A 21,216-nucleotide genomic window follows, 5' to 3' on the forward strand; every position below is an offset into this window, starting at 1 on the left:
GGCCGCCATGCGTCTGGGGTTTGCAGGGATGTGGGCCACTTCCGGGAGCTGCGCAGAGCTAGAGCAGGCAGGGAGCCTGCCTTCACCCCGGGGCCCTGCTGCACCGCTGCCCGGACTTTTAATGGCGCCGATCAGAGCCACGGGGGTCCCTTTTCGACCAGGCGTTCCAGTCGAAAACCAGATGCCTGGCAATGCTAGGGCTCAGGCGGGTGGCACTGGCTGGGCTGGAGGGAGACTGACCCTGGGCAAACATCAGGCTCCAGTTCCAATTTGCCACATGGCTCAGCCACCTGTGCTGGGTCCTCAAATGGCACAACTTGGCTGCAGCCAGACCTGCAGCCCGTTCACCACAGACCCAGCAGCTGGGACCCAGCTCACCACAGTTCACCAGTTCACCACAGACCCAGGCCACCGGCTCAGGAGGCAGACACTGCAGAGGTGACCAGGTCGGCTGGTGCCACAGTGGGGAGGGCCAAACCCACAGCTGTGCAGTGAGCATTCACTCCAGCAATGCAGGAGGGTACACACACGCACACCCACCCATGCACACACCCCTCTACATGCACACACACACCCATGCACACACCCCTTCACACACCCCCACCCACGCACACCCACACCTGCCCACATACATACACCCATGCACACCCCTCACATCCCACACCTGCACACCCACACGTGAACATGCCACACCCCAAACTGCACCCCCCCACACACCCCCATGCTGATGCCCATCACACAAAACCCTGTGGACCCTCCCATGCTCCCTTGAACAGGTGCGCAGCAGCTGGACTGGCCACGGAGAAGCAAGGACCCTGCCCGCAGCCCTCGGTGCCCAGGGTGGGGATCAAGCCACAACCAGCAATAAATGGGAACTGAGAGTGCGACCAGCTGTCACCTTTACCTGTGAACGAGGAGCTGCAGGCAGCCCCAGGGACCCTGAGCACAGATGAGCCATGGGCGGAATGAATCGGACAAGGGCCAGGAGACCCCCGCCCTGCCCAGCTTGTGTCATCGTGTGACTCCACCCCACTACACACACCCCAGGGTTCCTCTCTCTCCAGAGGTCACATCCCAGACAGAGCACTCAGGGGCAGGGCTTGGCCTGTCAAGCAGCTTAGGCACTTTATAAGGGCCAGGCCAAACAGTGCGGGGCTGAGGCATGGGCTGGCTTTATCGCAGTGGCAGCGTGCCAGGCTCTGCTAACAGCACCTCTGTAATACCGACAGCTGACACGCCCTCTGCCCCAAGCGTCACCCCACAGTCACTGTGGCACCTGCTCTTCACACTTGCTGTCCTGGCTGGGCTGGGCCGTGGGTACAGCCAGCTCCTGCCGCTGGGTCCCTCCTCGTGCCGGGCTGGGCCGCGGGCAGCTCCTGCCGCTGGGTCCCTCCTCGCGCCGGGCTGGGCCGCGGGCAGCTCCTGCCGCTGGGTCCCTCCTCGTGCCGGGCTGGGCCGCGGGCAGCTCCTGCCGCTGGGTCCCTCCTCGCGTCGGGCTGGGCCGCGGGCAGCTCCTGCCGCTGGGTCCCTCCTCGCGCCGGGCTGGGCCGTGGGCAGCTCCTGCCGCTGGGTCCCTCCTCGTGCCGGGCTGGGCCGCGGGCAGCTCCTGCCGCTGGGTCCCTCCTCGCGTCGGGCTGGGCCGCGGGCAGCTCCTGCCGCTGGGTCCCTCCTCGCGCCGGGCTGGGCCGTGGGCAGCTCCTGCCGCTGGGTCCCTCCTCGCGTCGGGCTGGGCCGCGGGCAGCTCCTGCCGCTGGGTCCCTCCTCGCGCCGGGCTGGGCCGTGGGCAGCTCCTGCCGCTGGGTCCCTCCTCGCGTCGGGCTGGGCCGCGGGCAGCTCCTGCCGCTGGGTCCCTCCTCGCGCCGGGCCGGGCTGTGGGCAGCGGTGCGGGAAGGAGCTGGCCAGGCGCTTGCCCAGGTGGCTGCTGCTCGGGAGGCTGTAAAAGCAGCGCTGGTTGAGTCTGCAGAAGTGGAGGAAGTCGAGGGTCATGAGCGTGAGGACGAGAAGGCCGTAGAGCCCCACAGCCAGCAGGGGCAGTGGGTTCCTGGTGGGGGGAAGGTACAAGGCAATAACTGTGTTACACTGGGCACAATACTGCTACCAAGGGGTGGCTTCCACTCTCCCAGGGGAACCTAGATGCCAGGCGGTGTCCCCCACTGGGCACTATTGGGTGCCCCCAGGCAGCCCTGTCCTACTTGCATATCTTCTCCAGCTCGATGCCAGGGGGCGTCGTGCCCCTCCTGGGGAGCCCGGTGCTGCTAGGGAAATGTATGGACCCCGGTGCTCAGTAGAGGCACTGCCCATGGACCCCTTGTGAATGGAGAGTTGCTGCTTTGCAGCTGCTGCTGGAAAACGGGGCTGGGCATGAGTCGTTAATGCCCGTTAATGAGCTCCAGCCACTTGAATGGATTAGAGAGGCATGATTTTCCTTTACAACATAAGAACGGCCAGACTGGGTCAGGCCAACGAGCCATCTAGCCCAGTATCTTCTGGCAGTGGCCAGTGCCAGATGCTTCAAAGGGAATGAACAGAACAGGGCAGTTATCAAGTGATCTATCCCCTGTCATCCATTCCCAGCTTCAGGCTGTCAGAGATTTAGGGACATCCGGAGCATGGGGTGTGTCCCTGACTGTCTTGGTTTACAGCCATTGATTGAATAGTTGTAAGTTCCTGCAGGAACTTCTCTAGTTCTTTTTTGGACCCTGTTATAGGCTTGCACAACATCCCCTGGCAAGGAGTTCCACAGGTTGACTGTGTGTTGTGTGAAGAAGTACTTCCTTTTGTTAGTTTTAAACCTGCTGCCTAATAATTTCATTGGGTGACCTCTAGTTCTTGTTTTCTAAGAAGGAGCAAATCACACGTCCTTATCTACTTTCTCCACACCCGTCCTGATTTTACAGACCTCCATCACATCCCCCCTCAGTCGTCTCTTTTCTCAGCTGAACAGTCCCAGTCTTTTCGATCTCTCCTCATCCAGAAGCTGTTCCATCCCCCTCATCATTGTTGTTGCCCTTCTCTGAGCCTTTTCCAAGTCTAATGTGTCTTCCTGAGCTGCATGCAGTATTCCAGGTGTGGGCGTAACAGGGATTTATATAGGTTTCAGAGTAGCAGCCGTGTTAGTCTGTATTCGCAAAAAGAAAAGGAGTACTTGTGGCACCTTAGAGACTAACCAGTTTATTTGAGCATGAGCTTTCGTGAGCTACAGCTCACTTCATCGGATGCATACTGTGGAAAATACAGTGAGGCGATTTATATACGCACAGAACATGAAAAATCGGGTGTTATCATAAGTGATCACTCTCCCTACAGTGTGTATGTTAACACCCATTTTTTCATGTTGTGTGTGTATATAAATCTCCTCACTGTATTTCCCACAGTATGCATCCGATGAAGTGAGCTGTAGCTCACGAAAGCTTATGCTCAAATAAATTGGTTAGTCTCTGAGGTGCCACAAGTACTCCTTTTCTTTTTAGGGATTTATAAAGTGTAGCTTTGTGCCTGTCACAGCACGTCTATCCAGGGCTTTTCTGGCTCATGTAAAACCAGCTCATGGTCCTTGCAGCTCTGCCATTCCCAAGAGCCCCAAGCCCCTCTTTACAGCTCACCTGGGTGGCTCCCAGGGTCCAGGCGCACCCATCAGCATGCAGTGTTCTGCGCTCACGCAGAACTGTGCGTGGTGCAGGGCCACGACAAGTCACGCGAAGTTTGCCCCTCCAGAAGGGGGTGCAAACATGGCTGGCATTAGAACCTGAAGCAGCCCCTCCCCTCCCGCAAGTGCACGCACGGGCCAGGCACTGCTGCTTACCTGAGTCTGGCTGGGGTGGGCACGTTGGACAGATTGACCCTTCTCAGGCTCTCAAACTCCAGCTGGGGGCAGCAGGATTTCAGGGCACGGTCTCCGTGGCGGCAGCAGCACCTGTGTGCAGGGGGGTCAGTGAGGCGTGGGCAGTAGAAGCCGGAGTGGTAGCGTCCATCAGGGCTGCGATATCCCTCGCAGAGGTGCAGGTTACGGGCCGAGGCTGCAAGGGGAAGTCCCAGCCAAAGAGACTATTCAGAACATGAGCCAAGTACAAGAGCTTGGCCTACCACAGGGTCGCAGCAGATAACAGCCTACAACTGCTACCAGCTGATGGAGTCCCCCCTCCCCCCTTAGCTCAGGTGGGGACGGCCCATGCTCACAGACCTTTGTGGGAGGCCTGACACCGAGCAGGGCCAGCCCAGTCTCAGGGGGCCCCAGGGTGACCTCATTCTCAACACCACCAAGAGGAGAACCCTGACAAAATGCTCTGACCGGCTGAAGCTTCCCAGGGCTCTGTGGGGATGGGCTGGGGAGAGCCCTCCTGGGGGACCGAAGCTCTTCCAGGGGATGGCCAGGAAGTGGCTACAGCTGGCCTCCGAGCCGGGTGTGGCCTGGGGAAGCTCGCTGAGTCCTCCCTCACAATCCGACCTAGCCTGGGACCCGCCATGCACAGGGACCCCACCCTGTGGCCCTCAGGCTCTGGGCTGCGCAAGCCGGAACAACTTGCTCGCCCACGTACGCTGGCTAGAGGGGCTTGCTTCACACGCCTTTCAGCGGCTCATGAGCCAAGGGTGGCCGGCCGGTGGCTCCTTGTGGGCACCCTAGTGTTGGCCGTGGTAGGGCTGGGTGCTCACCCCATGGGCTGTGACCCTGATTGTCCAGCACAGCAGGGGTGTCAGAGGGCCTGCAGTACCAAACCATGCTGGCCTCTGGAGCTGGCTCCCGTCTCACAGTGCCCAGTCCTGGTGCTGCACCCTCCAGCATGGCTGGCAGGGTGCCTGCCCGATACGCTGAGCCCAAAGGGACCCCTGGTGTCACTGTCAGCGCTCTCCCCAAGGACGAGAGTTTGGTGGGGGGCAAAGGAGACTGCCCGCGTGGAGGGGGCGGGGCAGTGTCCTATGTTAGTCCTGACCAGGCTGGAGAAGGGAGTTGAGGACAGCAGGGCAGCAGGGGAAATGTGGCCCGGCTTCACACCCAGCTGGGCACACTTCCCAGCCCGGCCACACCCCACGGAACAGCGCACCACCCCTGGACATGCACCGACATGCCTACACGAGAGACTCCAGGGCCGTGCCAATCACACCTCTGCCCCAGCCTGCACCAACCCCTTGGGGCCAGACGCACACTCGCCCCCCGGAATGAGCAGCGTGAATAGTGCTGTGCGACAGCAGAGACCTAGCAGGGTGGGAGTCAGAGCAGTTTGGGGAGTTGACCAGGGTGCCATGCCTGTGCCAAGGGGGTTGCGGAGCTGAGAGGGCCCTGTGCCCATGCCAAGGGGGTTGGGGAACTGAGGGGGTGCCCTACCCATGCCAAGGGGGTTGGGGAGCTGAGAGGGCACTGTGCCCTTGCCAATGGGGTTGGGGAACCAAGGGGTGCCCGACCCACGCCGAGGGGGTTGGGGAACTGAGGGGGTGCCCTACCCATGCCGAGGGGGTTGGGGAGCTGAGAGGGCACTGTGCCCATGCCAAGGGGGTTGGGGAACCGAGGGGGTGCCCTACCCATGCTGAGGGGGTTGGGGAGCCGAGGGGTGTCCTACCCGTGCCGAGGAAGCTGGTAGGCAGTGTTGTGCAGAGGAGGCCCCCCAGCAAGAGTCTGTGCAGCATCTTCTTGTCTGCTCCTTGGGCAGAGGCAGCTCAGGCTCCAGTCTGAGGAAACAGAAACCACGGCCCCTCCTGCCCCCGCCTCCATCTCGGGCCCAGCAAGCACCTCTCCCTCGCGCAGCCATTAAGGCCTCTCCGCAGGAGCCTTTTGCACTTACTGCCCGGCTCCACTGGGACCCGGCCGAGCCAAGGAGGCAGGCACATCACTAATGAGCCTCTCCGGGAGCCAGTGCCCGGTGGGGCAAGCACTTTTGAGGCTGGTGTTGGCATTCCTGAGCCCCACTTGTCAGCCAAGAAAGTGGGTGCTAGTGACTCCCCCAGGCAGGGCCGGGGCAGTGGCTCCCTGGGGAGAGAGGATCTAGGGTGTGGGCTGAGCAGGGCAGAGAGAGGAGTCCTGGAGCAGCCTAGCCTGGGCAGACAGGCAGTTCTGTTCATAAAGCCAAACCTGGGGGCGACAGGAGTTCTGATTCGATGCAGGAGGGGAAGGCAGCTCTGGCTGGAGAGCAGGTGGGGAAGGGCACACAGAGGAGTAGGGAGTGCTATGCCAGCACAAGTCCAACCGTACCCAGCTCTGGGTGGCGAGGCTGGCATGGGGTGGCCATGCTCCTGCCTAGGGTGAGAGGCCCCTCATCCAACCCCCTGTGCCAGCACCTGGCAAGGCCGGGCCCTGGTCACGTTCCATGGGGCAGAGGCAGAGCTGTTACCGCGTGGCCTGGAGAATGGCAGCGCAGCAGGGATGGGGGGCACCGGGGAGGAGGGCCAGCAACAAGATGGCCTCTCAGAAGACCCCTGCCAAGCAGGGCAGAGGGAGAACCAGCCCAGCCCAGCCAGGGCCTGCCAGGACAAGCACCCTCCTGCCCTTCCCCACCCAGGGGCAGGGCCTTGGGCCCCCGCCAGAAGGTCCAGTAGCGGTGGCTCAGGAGCCAGAGCCGCTAATTGCTGCACTTATAGGTGCCCTGCAGATGGGGGAGGGGGCAGCGTGCCAGCCCCTTCCTCCTGCCGCCCGCCCCACCCACAGAGCAGCCAGCCCTGGGCACCCTGCACACGGGCTGCCAGGACCCTTTCACCTGTGCACACACGCCGCAGCTGCCAGCAGAGACCTGCCTGGTCTGTTCCAGCCACCAGCACTGCTGCGAGCCACCATTCCCCTCCGCTCTCCTGCTTCAGGCTCTCTGCAGACTCAGGCAGGCCTCCTGCCCCCGTTACCTGGGGGCCAGTCTGGGAGGTTCTCCCACACCATGGGGCTAGAGCTGTTCATTAGGGGGCAGCACAAGCCTGAGCCTGGCATTGTACCCAGGACCATCCCATGCCCCAAGGCCACTGCCCGGCCCCAGCACTGAGCTCCCATCCCACGGCCTTCAGTTTGGTACGTGCAGGGTCTCCTGGTGCTCCAAGCTCACAGCCCTGGGACAAGGGCCCTCTAGCAAGCAGCCTGCAAGGAGTATTGACAGCGCATGGGGCCTGGCTTGGCAGGGACGGGGTCCAGCCAGGAGGGGGAAGCTGCTGCGGGGAAGGCCTTGCCGCTAGCTGTTCCGGGGCACTGACGACAGGAGCCAGCGGCGCTGTGTGCCGAGAGCAGAGACAAACAAGGCAGAGTGTGGCCTCCTGCATGCCCCATGGGCAGGGAGCTGTGCTCAGCACTACCAGAGGCAGCTGCAGGCACCCTCCTGCCCCACCCCTTCCTTGCAGTAATTAGCCCTGGGGGAGGCCAGGGCAGTTCCACAGCCCCAGGGCCGCACCCTGTAATGACACTGGCCCCATAGCAACCAGAGATGCTCAGGAGGCTGCTCCTGAGGGCAGATTCCCTGCACGCACCCAGCTGCGGCCAGGAGCTGTGGCGGGGGCATGGCGGCAAGGAGCCACATTCAGAGCCATTCCCACAGCCAGGCCAGGGGAGCAGCAGTGATAGGCAGTGAGATTGTTAGCCTGGAGCAGCCCCGTATCCATCTAGTTTGTTCCTTGGCACTGGCTGCCTCTGGGGGAGGCACAGGAGCCCTGCTGAAGGTATCAGTGGGATAACCTGCCCTGACAGGCCATCCCTTAGCCCTGGGTACAGCTGTTGGGCTTGGCCCCTGCCCTGCAGGAGGAAGCCAGGTTGCTTCTTTGTACCTTTCTCATTCTCCATAGAAACATCGGATTCTTTTTTAACCCTACCCAGCTCTTAATCTAGCGGCAGTGAGTTCCACAGACTACATGTGCATTCTCTAAAATATTCCCTTTTGCTCACTGTCAGTTCCCTTGGGTGCCCCGTTGTCTCTGTGTTGTGACCAGGGGAAAGAGCAGCGGCTGGTCTCCCTCCCCTCACGGTCTCTACTATCCCTCTTTAACACACCTCAGCTTTGTCTGTTTCCGCTCCATCCCTCCGAGGCAGCTGCCAGAGAAAACAGGTCAACAAGGCAGGCACTATAATGCTCTGCCAGCTAGGGGCTGCCAGCCTGGCCGTGGAGTTTAGTGGAACAGGAATTACCAAGACTTGGGTCTCAAATCGAGAGGAACAGTTGGTTAGAGGGCAACTGCGCTGCTGCCCGGGGGGACACAGTCTGGCCAGACAGCTCAGCCCCAAGGGAGAATGAGGCCTGGAACTACGGCTCCCAGGAGGGGCAGGGAGGGGTCTACTAAAGAACCAGCGCAACCCTCTGTGACGTTATTGACATATTGACATAATCTGGGACCGTACAGATCATTGTTGCAACCAAGGTCCTGTAGTGGCACCAAATCTTACATAAAGGGGGTTAAATGAGGTGTCCAAGACAAGGTTATGGTTTGCTGTTTATGGTTATGCTGTCTATCTGTGTGTATCATTTCTGTAGTTAGTTATGAATATTGGCTCTATACTGTCTGTATTTCAAACTTGTGCTATGCTTCTGGGTGAAACCCCAGACAAGTTGGTGTCAGCTCTGCCTAGCCTGCTTGATGGCCCATTAAGGACCATCAGCGATACATTGAGAGAAGGCAGATACGCCTTGTGACTCAGCAAAGTGTGCACGGACTTGCCCGTGTGACTCCAAATTCCATTTTGCTGTAATTTTCCACAGTAAGAACAAAGAGGGGTTCTTACACCTGGAAGAGACTATAAAAGGCTGATGCCTCATCTCCATCTTGTCTTCAATCCTGCTTCTTGCCTCTGGAGCGAATTTGCTACAAACGGAAGCTCTACACAAAGGACTGAAGGACCCATCCCAGCTGGGGATGTTCTCCAGAGACCTGATTTGAACCTGCAGTTTATGCCATCACTGCTACAAGCCTGAACCAAGAACTTTGCCATCACTGTATGTCATTGATTCCATTTCACCAATCCTAGCTCTCATCGCTATCTGTTTCCTTTTATGAATAAACCTTTAGATTTTAGATTCTAAAGGATTGGCAACAACGTGATTGGTGGGTAGGATCTGATTTGTATATTGACCTGGGTCTGGGGCTTGGTCCTTTGGGAACGAGAGAACCTCTTTTATTTTACTGGGGTATTGGTTTTCATAACAATTTGTCCCCATAACGAGCGGCGCTGGTGGGGATACTGGGAAACTGGAGTGTCTAAGGGAATTGCTTGTGTGACTTGTGGTTAGCCAGTGGGGTAAAACCAAAGTCCTCTCTCTCTGGCTGGTTTGATTTGCCTTGGTGTGCAAAGAAACCCCAGCCTTGGGCTGTAACTGCCCTGCTTGAAGCAATTTGTCCTGAATTGGCACTCTCACGCCAGGACCAGCATTGTTACACCCTCCGCTTTCCCACCTTCCCTCACTGCTCGTAACAGCCAGGAACAGTGAGAGGAGCCACTCAGTCCTTACTGCCCCCGGCTGGGCGGGGGCAGCAGGGGACTCGGCTGGGTGGAGGGGCACTCGCTCCTTAGCACCTCCTGCTGGGTGGGGCTGCAGGCTCTCAGGGAGGGCTGGAGAAGCCTCCCTCCCTGACACTGTGGGCTCAGTCAATTGAAGCCGCAAGAGAACCCCCCAGAGCAGGAAATGGAAGGGGGGTGGGCGTCCCACCAGCTGAAGGGGGCAGAGGCCCTTGGAGCCCCTGCCTCCTGCAGGCCCAGAACCAGCACCTCTGGCCCCGGGATCTTAGCCCCCGGCCCGGGTTAGGTCTCTCTCCACACACAGGAACCAGCAGCAAGAGCCACAAACCAGACACAAGGCGGGAGGAGCAAACAGGCCTTTTCTTGCCTAAAAGCTGACGACAAACTCAGGGAAATTCACAGTCTCCAGTTCCATAGAGTGGCCATTAGAGCCGCACTGTCCCATCCCCCCGCCCCCTCCGCCCCCCGGCCAGCAGCTTCAGCCTCCCCAGCCCGGACCCCCCTCACCCACCCCGCGGCAGGTTTCCAGCCAGACCCCAGCAGGCTCCAGCACCTGCCCAGCTACCCCACAACATGGGGCGGGGGAATGGGGACCTGCCACCAGAAGGAAAGATGGGACATGGACAGGGTGGCTTTGTACCTCCCTGGGGGATCAGCAGAGACTCCTGCCACATCAGAGAAGCTGCAACCTGCCTCCTGGCCGAGCCAGTAGCATCGCCACCAAGAACGCAGCGCTCTCCAGCTGCAGCATCTGCAGTGCCAGGCTGAGCACTGGGAGCGGCCTGGGCCCACACGTGCCCTAAACCCCACGCTTGGCCATTTGAAACATTATTTAAAACGCAGATTAATAAATAATGGAGGCAGCTGCTCCTGCAAGTCCGTCTGCATCCCGTGCAGTGTCTGCCCCCAGCCCCAGCCCGAGGGGTGCTCCCTGCCCCGCCCCACCCAGGCAGGGGTGGTCTCCCAGCTCTCCCAGCCTTGCGCCGTTCCGGACGCTGCACGGCTGGGCTGCTCCTCTCCTGGCCGCCAGGGGTGCTACCCGAAGTGGATGCGGAAGGTGGCGATCTCCATGGGGTCCATGTGGATCACAGTGCTGTTGGGGGAGGCAGCGCCCAGCGGGTACATCAGTGTCAGCGAGGTGGGCTGCAGGAACCCCAGCTCCAAGCCGTGGAACAGGCTCCCAAGAGAGAACTACAGAGAGGAGGGGAGCGTGGGATGAGGGGCTGGCATCTCAGGCTGTGCCCAGCTTTGTGCTGGGGCAGGCCCCAGGCAGCTGGCATGGAGCCAGCACTGAAAGGCAGCCTCCACTCATGGGGGGGCTGCGAGACTGGGGCCAGGATGTGACAGAGAGCCCTTGCCCCGGGAACACAGCCTAGCCTAGGCTCAAAGCATGCTGCTCCCTGTGGAAGGCGCCCCCTCATCACCAGTGCGCACAGCAGGAGACTCCCCCCACACCCACCCATACAACCTTTCCTCCCCGGCCCTGCCCAGGCCTGATCTGCAGCACCAGCGCGAGGGTGGGTCGGCTCCCAGGCTGCGGCGGGGGGGCACTAGCCGTGTCCCAGACCCACCTTGCCCTGGTGGGGGGAAAGGGGGGAGGGGGTGTTACTGGCTATGTCCCAGACCCATCTTACTCAGGTCGGGGGTGAGGGGGTAGGGGGTGTTATTTGCCATGTCCCAGACCCACCTTGCCCTGGCTGGTGGTGCAGTTGAAGCCCAGGTGTTTGGCCTCCAGGCCACAGTCGAAGCCCTTGCGATGCAGGATCAGAGCCATCTCCGCCGAGGGCAGCGACTCATCCTGGGACAGGGAAGCAGAGATGCATGTGACAGCCGCAGGAAGGTAAATGGATCATGGGGCTGAAACCAGGATGTTTGTGCTTGGATCTAACCTGGTGCTCAGTGTCCTGAAATCCATTCGGATCTGGGCCCAGCTACCGCTGAGTAACGAGACAGTACCTGCTCCTGGCGCCCGGATTCAGGTCAAGTCACAGCACGGCTAACATTGGGATTCCCTCTGAGACCTCTCCACTCGGCCCCCAAGAACTCCCTTGGCTCTGGCCTTCATCAATCGGAGCCGCTATCTGGCATCCGGCAGAGCTCGGCTGAGATGATGAGACTCACATGTGGGGGATGGATGCCCGGTCCGAGAGCTCCAAGTCCCACAGCACCGGTCCCTTTGTGTCACACACCTCTGTGACGAAGCGGGACGGTTCTCAACGGTTCCTCTGAATAGTGTGGGGGTGCCTCAGTTTCCCCTAGGCAGTTCTTAAGTATCTAGGGGGTGGGGTAAGGGTGTATGATCATTGCAGAGCCCTAGAGGGCAGGTGTGTGCAGGGGTTTGGACACAGAGAATGGCCGACAGGCTGTTTCCTGGCAACTGATGGCCTGGGCCCTTCCCCCTGCAAGGTGACAGTTAAGGGTTGAAGACAAAGAGATCAGGTGACCTCCTTGCCCTGGAAAGGGACAAAGCCCAGAGGAGGAGGGGCTGGAGAGAGTTTCAATTTGGGGCTGGCTGGGGTTAGGGTTAGGGTTGTGCAGATGGGGTTGTCTGGCTCACTGCCCCCCAAAATGGACCTGGTTGAGGGGTCCTGTTCTCTGTACCTACAAGCTCTGTTTTAGACCATGTTCATGTCATCTAATAAACCTCTGTGTTACTGGCTGGCTGAGAGTCCCGTCTGACTGCAAAGTTGGGGGGCAGGACCCTCTGGCTTCCCCAGGACCCCACCTGGGCGGACTCACTGTGGGAAGCGCACGGAGGGGCAAAGGATGCTGAATGCTCTGAGGTCAGACCCACGAAGGTGGAAGCCGTGTGAGCTGTGTGTCCTGCAGACAGGCTGCTCCCAGAGAGGAGACTTCCCCAGAGTCCTGCCTGGCTTCGTAGGGAGCCGTTCCAGAGCATCGCCCGGGGACTCCATGACAACATCTCACTGCAGTGGCTTGGGCTGAGTATGCCAAGGAACCGAGCCCGGTACAGCAGGCTCGTCCACACACTCTTTACCTCATCCCTACTTCCCTAGTTTAGCGTGTCCATTGTTATTTGTTTGTAACTGGTCCCCTGGGTGTTCTCCCTCTTATCTTAGCTGGCTCAGACATTCTGTCTTTTTAGCCTACTGACCTAGTGACTTCCCTTCTTTAGCACAAACATCTGGTTTTCAGCCTCATGATTCATTTACCTCCCTAATTCCACCTTCCATGAAATGAAGTGTTAATTACTCATCAGCCCAAGGGATGGGTACAGCTGGGCAGAGGGCCTGACCCCAGGCCTGAGCCTGCTGGGATGATGGGAACAGACAGTCTGACCCGCCCATGCATGGTGGTGGTGCCAGCAGACAGGCTGCTGGGCTCGCTCCCCATGGGGCCGGGGCTCTTACCTCTGCCTGCAGTGTCCGCAGGTTGAGGATGTGGAAGTCACAGGGGACAGTGCCTGAGAAGGGCTGAAAGGACCTTAGGGCCGGGGGCGCTGGCTTCTCCTGAGTAACCGGCATCGCCAGCACCTCTGCGTTCAGGTGCATGGAGGTCATGTGACTCAGCAGAGAGGGGAAGCTGATTGGACGACTGTCCTGCACCTGCAACAAGAGCAACCAACCAAGTTGAGGGGTCTGGGGCAGCCTTGCCCTGCTGTCGGGCTGGTCAGACCCACCCAGAGGGTGAGGGAATTCCCTGGCAGGGATCCACGTGGGGCTCCCCCCAAATACCCCGATACAGGCAGTGGGGGTGGCAGGAGACTCGGGCAGCAGCAACACGCCCGGTCCAGGCAGCAGGGGCTGCGACGGTCACATCGGCTCTGATGAGGCAGGACCCCCCACTCCCTGCTTTGGGGGGGCCAGAACTGAGCTGTTCAGGGCCCCCACTCCACCGCAGCTAGCCCGCCCCTCGGGCCAATGCTCCATCCCATGCGCAGCACACAGGCCTAATCTACTGCTGTCTACTGCTCAGGCTACCAGCTGGGCTACACAGGGACCGCGGCCCCAGCTACAGTCACCAGACAGCGCGGCAGCCAGCAGGTACCTCTCCGCTGCCCGTCCGGGGGCCGGAAAAGGGCCAGGCTCTGAACACGGAAGCCAGTTTGGAAAAGAAGCCGGAGCTCTGGGGAGTGACAGGGGTGGGAGCAGGGGAGATGGGACGAGAACAGCGACAGTTGTAAGAGCTGTGTGGCAAAGTGCCATCACCTCGCCGGCCCCGCGCAGCATTCGGGAATGCTAGGCACCTGGCTGAGACTCAGCCCCCTCCCCCGAGGGCACAGCAGCTGCCGCCTCCGCTGCAGTGCGACCACTGCTGGGGTGGGAGGGCACAACTGGCTCACAGCTGCACAGCACCGCTCCGCTACAGCCTGGGCCAGGGAAGGAAGGGAAGCCCAGTGTCCAACCAACACCCCGTGGTGACTCCGACAGCATGCCCCCGCTGGAGCCACAGGACACACCGCTCGGCATCTGCCCCCCGGCCGCAGCAGCTGGGCTCACCCCCAGGACCCCACGGCACGAGGCGGCTGGAGCACCGGTGCAGCCCAGGCGGGGGGCAGAACGGCCTGGCCTTCCACTGGCAGGGCTCCCCCTCACCTTGTTGGCCGTGGTGCGGCGCTCCAGCAGGAGGCGGAAGCGGTTGCAGGTTCGCTTGTTGTCCTTCAGCCCCTGGCCGAGGCCACGGTTGTCGTCCTGCATGAGGCGCCGGTCCAGAATCACCTCCAGCTGGCCTGTGGGGCACAGTGAGGGGCAAGGGCGAGCAGGGCCTGAACACACCTGGGCCCTTAACCCTTCCTCCCATGGAGAGGAGCCCCGACTGGGCCCCGCTGCAGGGCTGGGGCAGGGGGAGACACCCCGGAGAGAGGCCGCTCCAGGTCCAGCAACAGCTGGGGCAGCAAATGGAAGAAGGGACATCTCTCTCCCAGAGTGCTGGGGGCAGGCTTCCCCTGAGACACCGCACAGCGCAGGGGCTTCCCCCGCCTGGGAGAGTCAGGGCCTCGAGCTATCAGAAAGGCAGAGCTCTGCAGCACAGCCCCTAGCACCGCCTTGGGGCAATGGGCCAGCGCTGACGGCTGGGGAGAGCGCCCCCTGCTGAGCCCCCCGCCACGCTCCCTGCAGCACAGCGCCCCTAGTGCCACCCTGGGGCCAGCGCTGACTGCCGGGGAGAGCGCCCCCTGCTGAGCCCCCCACCCCGCTCCCTGCAGCACCCTGGGGCCAGCGCTGACTGCCGGGGAGAGCGCCCCCTGCTGAGCCCCCCGCCCCGCTCCCTGCAGCACCCTGGGGCCAGCGCTGACTGCCGAGGAGAGCGCCCCCTGCTGAGCCCCCCGCCCCGCTCCCTGCAGCACAGCGCCCCCTAGGCCGCCCTGGGGCCAGCGCTGACTGCCGGGGAGAGCGCCCCCTGCTGAGCCCCCCGCCCCACTCCCTGCAGCACCCTGGGGCCAGCGCTGACGGCTGGGGAGAGCGCCCCCTGCTGAGCCCCCCGCCCCGCTCCCTGCAGCACAGCGCCCCGTAGATCGCCCTGGGGCCAGCACTGACGGCCGGGGAGAGCGCCCCCTGCTGAGCCCCCCGCTCCCTGCAGCACAGCGCCCCCTAGGCCGCCCTGGGGCCAGCGCTGACGGCCGGGGAGAGCGCCCCCTGCTGAGCCCCCCGCCCCGCTCCCTGCAGCACCCTGGGGCCAGCGCTGACGGCCGGGGAGAGCGCCCCCTGCTGAGCCCCCCGCCCCGCTCCCTGCAGCACAGCGCCCCCTAGGCCGCCCTGGGGCCAGCGCTGATGGCTGGGGAGAGCTCCCCCTGCTGAGCCCCCCGCCCCGCTCCCTGCAGCACCCTGGGGCCAGAGCTGACGGCCGGGGAGAGCGCCCCCTGCTGAGCCCCCCGCCCCGCTCCCTGCAGCACAGCGCCCCCTAGTGCCGCCCTGGGGCCAGCGCTGACGGCTGGGGAGAGCGCCCCCTGCTGAGCCCCCCGCCCCGCTCCCTGCAGCACAGCGCCCCCTAGTGCCGCCCTGGGGCCAGCGCTGACGGCTGGGGAGAGCGCCCCCTGCTGAGCCCCCCGCCCCGCTCCCTGCAGCACAGCGCCCCCTAGGCCGCCCTGGGGCCAGTGCTGACGGCTGGGGAGAGCGCCCCCTGCTGAGCCCCCCGCCCCGCTCCCTGCAGCACCCTGGGGCCAGCGCTGACTGCTGGGGAGAGCGCCCCCTGCTGACCCCCCCGCCCCGCTCCCTGTAGCCCAGCGCCCCCTGCTGGCCCCACCCTGCTCCATGCAGCACAGCACCTCCTAGTGCCGCCCTGGGGCCAGCGCTGACTGCCAGGGGAGAGCGCCCCTACCCCACTCCCTCAGCAGCTGGCTTTCCCTGTCCAGTTTCCAAGTTGCGACCAGCCTGGCCTTGCTTAGACTGGGAGCGGTGGTGAGCGCGGGGCTCAAGGAAACACGGCAGCCAGGCACAGATGGTTCTGGGGCACAACCCCTCCACAGGAGGCCCAGCAGCCCCACTCACCACTGCGCAGGCTGGACACCCCCAGGGCCTGGGCCGTGTGCAGGGTCAGGCGGCTCTGCTTGTCCTGGATGTAGGCCATGGCTGGCATGGGGTAGAAGTTGGCCTGGAGAGGCAGCTTCTTCAGGAACCTGCGAGGCTGGATCTAGAGGAAAGGAGAGATCAGGATGTGCGGCACCTGGCTCAGCCCTGCTCCGAGCTCCACCAGTGCCCTGCGTGACACCTGGGGGCTCCCGGCAAGGCTGGTCCCCGGGCAGGGAGAGACCCAGGAGGTGGGGTACTGGCTCTGCCCCAGGGAGCAGGACCAGGAGGTGAGGGAGGGTGCTGCCCTGGGGGGCAGGGCTGGGAGAGGCCCAGGAGGTGGGGTACTGGCTCTGCCCTGGCAGGGGAGATGCCCAGGAGGCAGGGAAGGCACTGCCCAGGGCTGCCAGGCACCTGGAAGCCGTTGAGATCGGTGAAGAAGGTGTCCTCGCTGGCGATGCTGGTGCTAAGGCGCAGGGCCATCTCCTTGTTGACGTGGTCGCGGATGTCCACCAGGCAGGACAGATCCAGGGACAGGCCCTCCACCCCTGCAAAGCAGACGGCTGAGTTCACCTCACCCACCCCCGCCAAGTGGAATGCCGGGGACCCCGCTGACCGCCAGAGACACAGCGCTCTGCCCAGCCCCCCAGCTCCTGGAGCGCAGCACAGCCCACCCTGCGCCGCCCTCACCTGGCACGTTGTAAAGCCGCACCACCTGCTGCACATGCTGGTAGTAGCTGGCCACCTCCGAGAAGAAAGGTCCCTCGGTCACCCGCACCACGGGCGGCTCCTTGGGGGCATAGGGCTGTGAAGGGAACAAGGGCAGCCTGACACAGGTGCAGCAGGCACGAGGGAGGGGAGGTATAACAGCCTGGAACCCTCTGCCTCATCCCCTAGGTCCCACCAGCCCTCCCAAGCCCCCCTCTACAGGCCTCAGCGCCCAGCTGCTCCTAGGGCCCTGGGCCCCTCCATGTGCCCTGTACCTTGGCGTCGCCGTCCGGCAGGAAGAGGTAGGCCCCACTCTTGTCCTTGGCGCTCCTGGTGCCATAGATGAGGAACTCACTGCTCAGCTTGTGCTCCTCCCCGGCCCACCGGACGCTCTGCAAGGAGGCAGGCCACGCAGGTGGTGAGCGTGTGGATGCCAGGCATGCTGCCTCCCACCCGTCCCCCTGCTCACCTGCAGCAGGCCGGTGAGGCCGGAGAAGCAGGCCTGCATGTGCTGGTTGTCCAGGCAGAAGTCGTCGGAGGTGGCGGGGACCACGCGCACAGGGAAGACCTCGCGTGGGCGCACTGGCAAGTCACGCCCGTGCAGGTGGAGGTGCACAGACGACATGAGCGTGGTGTGGCTGTCGAACGACTTGTACAACTGCAGGACGCTGAGGCCCAGTGCTGGCAGCCGGGTCATGATGGACACCTGCCAATCAGAGGGGAGACGTGAGTAGGACCCCTGCCCCCAGAGCTCAGCCCTGGGAAATGGAAACAGGACTCACCTGGGGGAGCGGGTGTGACGAAGTGGGAATGCTCTTAATGTTTTGTCTGAATACTGAGAGTGTGGCTCAGTTTCCCGCATGTGTTACTCAAATGTCTAGGTAATGGGACAAGGGTGTGTGCTCGTTGCAGAGACCCCTAGAGGGCAGGTGTGACTGCCTGGGCACAGAAAATGGCTGACACTGTGGCCCCGGCTCATCCTCTGCAAGAATCAGCCAGAGGTGTTGGAGAACAAAGCGAGAGGCGGAGACCAGGCGACCTGTTTGCTGGGGAAAGAGACAAAGGCCAGAGGAGGGGCACATTAGGCATGACATATGCCGGGCTGCGGGAAACTGGTCAGTCTGTGGCTGGGCCCAGGGTTCTGGGCTGGTGATTCTCCCCCACCCCATGGTAGACTTTGCTGAATGTTCGTAAGTTCTGTGCTAACAGGATCTGTCCTATGCTGTGTTCCCAACGACTAATAAACCCGTCGGTTTTCTGTGTTGACCGAGAGTCACCGCTGACTGCGGAGTTGGGGTGCTTGGCCCACTGGGGCCATGGAAGGGTTCCCCAGGTGGACTCACGGTGCGGGGGGGTGAGGGGGCTGGGGTATACAGAGTGAGGTGTTCACAGTGCGGGTGGGCACAGTGTGTCTAGTAGGTTTTGCCCGGCTCTGGGCGTCCCCAGTGGGGCGGGGTGAGGCTGCAGCCCCGTCCCTTACCTGGTAGACATCGGGCACCATGTCCGTGGCTGAGCTCCACTGGGCGCTGAGCTGGACGGCCAGGGGCTGCCCCTCCTCGGAGAGCACGCGGACGCGCGGGGAGCTCACCAGCAGTGAGACGACACTGAGCCGCTCCTGTTCCAGCGGGTTAAACAGCACCACGAACCTGCACGGGGACAGCACTCAGCCACGGGGCAGGGCCCCGCCCCAGCCCATGATGGCCCTGATCTTCGACGGCCCCCAGCCCCCAACGGCCCCCAGCCCTCGATCCCCGACGGCCCCCAGCCCCCCAACGGCCCCCAGCCCCTGATACCCCGACAGCCACAGCCCCCGATCCCCGACAGCCCCCAGCCCCCAACGGCCCCCAGCCCTCGATCCCCGACAGCCCCCAGCCCTCAATCCTCGACAGCCCCCAGCCCCCCAACGGCCCCCAGCCCCTGATCCCCGACAGCTGCAGCCCCCGATCCCCGACAGCCCCCAACGGCCCCCAGCCCTCGATCCCCGACAGCCCCCAGCCCCCAACGGCCCCCAGCCCTCGATCCCCGACAGCCCCCAGCACCCAACGGCCCCCAGCCCTCGATCCTCGATGGCCCCCAGCACCCATCGGCCCCCAGCCCTCGATCCCCGACAGCCCCCAGCCCTCGATCCTCGACAGCCCCCAGCCCCCCAACGGCCCCCAGCCCCTGATCCCCGACAGCTGCAGCCCCCGATCCCCGACAGCCCCCAACGGCCCCCAGCCCTCGATCCCCGACGGCCCCCAGCCCCCAACGGCCCCCAGCCCTCGATCCTCGACAGCCGCAGCTCCCGATCCCCAACAGCCCCCAACGGCCCCCAGCCCCTGATCCCCGACAGCCGCAGCCCTCGATCCTCGACAGCCCCCAGCCCCCAACGGCCCGCAGCCCTCAATCCCCGACAGCCCCCAGCCCCCCAACGGCCCCCAGCCCTCGATCCTCGACAGCCCCCAGCCCCCAACGGCCCCCAGCCCCTGATCCCCGACAGCCGCAGCCCCCGATCCCCGACAGCCCCCAACGGCCCCCAGCCCTCGATCCTCGACAGCCCCCAGCCCCCAACGGCCCCCAGCCCCTGATCCCCGACAGCCACAGCCCCCGATCCCCGACAGCCCCCAGCCCCCAACGGCCCCCAGCCCTCGATCCCCGACAGCCCCCAGCCCTCGATCCTCGACAGCCCCCAGCCCCCCAACGGCCCCCAGCCCCTGATCCCCGACAGCCGCAGCCCCCGATCCCCGACAGCCCCCAACGGCCCCCAGCCCTCGATCCTCGACAGCCCCCAGCCCCCAACGGCCCCCAGCCCCTGATCCCCGACAGCCACAGCCCCCGATCCCCGACAGCCCCCAGCCCCCAACGGCCCCCAGCCCTCGATCCCCGACAGCCCCCAGCCCTCGATCCTCGACAGCCCCCAGCCCCCCAACGGCCCCCAGCCCCTGATCCCCGACAGCTGCAGCCCCCGATCCCCGACAGCCCCCAACGGCCCCCAGCCCTCGATCCCCGACAGCCCCCAGCACCCAACGGCCCCCAGCCCTCGATCCTCGATGGCCCCCAGCACCCATCGGCCCCCAGCCCTCGATCCCCGATGGCCCCCAGCCCCCCAACGGCTCCCAGCCCTCGATCCCCGACGGCCCCCAGCCCCCAACGGCCCCCAGCCCTCGATCCTCGACAGCCGCAGCTCCCGATCCCCAACAGCCCCCAACGGCCCCCAGCCCCTGATCCCCGACAGCCGCAGCCCTCGATCCTTGACAGCCCCCAGCCCCCCAATGGCCCCCAGCCCTCAATCCCTGACAGCCCCCAGCCTCCAACGGCCCCCAGCCCTCGATCCTCGACAGCCCCCAGCCCCCAACGGCCCTGAGCCCCTGATCCCCGACAGCCGCAGCCCCCGATCCCCAACAGCCCCCAACGGCCCCCAGCCCTGATCCTTGAGAGCCCCCAACCCCTAGCTCCTGACAGCTCCCAGCCCCCAATTCCTGACGGCCCCCAGCCCCTGATGGCCCCCAGCTCCCAGACCTGATCCTCGAGAGCCCCCAACCCTTGATGGCCCCCAGCTCCCGAAAGCTCCCAGCTCCCAATCCCTGATGGTCCCCAACCCCCGATGGCTCCAAGCCCCCTATCCCCGATGGGCCCCAGCCCTCAACAGCCCCCAGCCCCCAATATCCGATGGCTCCCAACATCCCCAAGCCCCCTATTCCCGATGCCCCCAGACCCCAACAGCCCTGATCCCCAACTGCCCCAACCACCCCAAGCTCCCTATCCCTGATGGCCCCCAGCCCCTGATCCCTGTTGGTCCCCAGACCACGATGGCCCCCCACAGCCTCCGACCTGATGGCCCCCCACAACCTTTGGCTCCTGACAGCCCCCCACCCCCGATGACCCCTCGAACCCCTAGCAGTCGACAGCTCCCTGACAGCCTCCAGCCCCCAAAGGACCCCAACATTGGCAGGCTAGAGTGAACAGAGCACTTAGCCACAGGGGCAGGCCTGACCCCCAGGTCTCCCAGGACAGAGCGAACACAGGCAGGGGCCCCTCCCTCCAGCCAGCTCCTGCCCCAGCCCGGAGTTGTGGTATCCTTGTCCTGGGCAGGGGCCCGTCCCCTCAGCCAGACCCTGCCCCAGCCCAGAGTTGGGGTGTGCACACCCTGGGCAGGGGCTGGGCGGCTCCTACCTGGGCGATGTGTCCAACTTGATGACGGTTTTCTCAGGCAGCGAGTCCTGGTTGAGGCGCATGTCGTCCTGGCAGAGAGGAGCTGAGTCAGTGCCGTAACGCTCCCACGCGGGCATCCCCAGCCCCTGCCAGCCCCAGGACCCCTCCAGGAAGAGGGGCAGAGACAGGGAGTGGGGCAGGCCCCCACCATGCAAAAGGGCAGCAGAGAGCCACTCCTGGGGAGCGCCCTGATGGAGGGGGTCACCCCCCGAATGCAGGCAGGTGCAGGGCAGTAGAGCTGAGGGCTGGGGTTGGGGCTGGAGTCTGGATCAAGGCAGGGAGGTTGGAGTCAGGGATGTGACTAGGACTGGAGTCAGGGCAGCGGGTCCGGGCCGGGGTCAGGGCAGCGGGGCCAAGCTGGGGTCAGGGCAGGGAGGCTAATGTCAGGGCCAGGCCGGGGTCAGGACAGAGGGGCCGAGACGGGGTCAGGGCAGCAGGTTCGGGCCG

General features: G+C 63.7%; 2 protein-coding genes across 5 annotated transcripts in view; both read right to left on the reverse strand.

Annotated features, from left to right (window-relative positions):
- Positions 1 to 1,100: 1,100 nt before the first annotated feature.
- LOC125643443 (uncharacterized) lies at positions 1,101 to 9,653 on the reverse strand. The gene is made up of 3 exons (XM_048866009.2): positions 5,553 to 9,653; positions 3,803 to 4,016; positions 1,101 to 2,041 (listed from the first exon to the last, which is right to left on the reverse strand). The coding sequence occupies exons 1-3, from the start codon at positions 5,617 to 5,619 to the stop codon at positions 1,174 to 1,176; spliced, it is 1,149 nt and encodes a 382-aa protein (XP_048721966.2). The 5' UTR covers positions 5,620 to 9,653; the 3' UTR covers positions 1,101 to 1,173.
- A 93-nt stretch (positions 9,654 to 9,746) lies between these two features.
- The window catches only part of MAN2A2 (mannosidase alpha class 2A member 2), a 29,949-nt gene continuing 18,479 nt past the window's right edge, over positions 9,747 to 21,216 (reverse strand). For all 4 annotated transcript variants that reach the window (XM_048865990.2, XM_048865994.2, XM_048865992.2 and 1 more), the window contains 11 exons: positions 20,731 to 20,798; positions 18,059 to 18,224; positions 17,048 to 17,284; positions 16,854 to 16,970; positions 16,561 to 16,675; positions 16,285 to 16,418; positions 15,853 to 15,994; positions 13,963 to 14,096; positions 12,778 to 12,972; positions 11,094 to 11,204; positions 9,747 to 10,597 (listed from right to left, as the gene is read on the reverse strand). In XM_048865990.2, coding sequence (XP_048721947.2) covers positions 10,442 to 10,597; positions 11,094 to 11,204; positions 12,778 to 12,972; positions 13,963 to 14,096; positions 15,853 to 15,994; positions 16,285 to 16,418; positions 16,561 to 16,675; positions 16,854 to 16,970; positions 17,048 to 17,284; positions 18,059 to 18,224; positions 20,731 to 20,798 — 1,575 coding nt within the window. In that variant the 3' untranslated portion in view covers positions 9,747 to 10,441. The remainder of the gene's footprint in view (positions 10,598 to 11,093; positions 11,205 to 12,777; positions 12,973 to 13,962; positions 14,097 to 15,852; positions 15,995 to 16,284; positions 16,419 to 16,560; positions 16,676 to 16,853; positions 16,971 to 17,047; positions 17,285 to 18,058; positions 18,225 to 20,730; positions 20,799 to 21,216) is intronic.

This window comes from Caretta caretta, chromosome 10 (genome assembly GCF_965140235.1).
Source record: "Caretta caretta isolate rCarCar2 chromosome 10, rCarCar1.hap1, whole genome shotgun sequence".
NCBI lineage: Eukaryota > Metazoa > Chordata > Testudines > Cheloniidae > Caretta > Caretta caretta.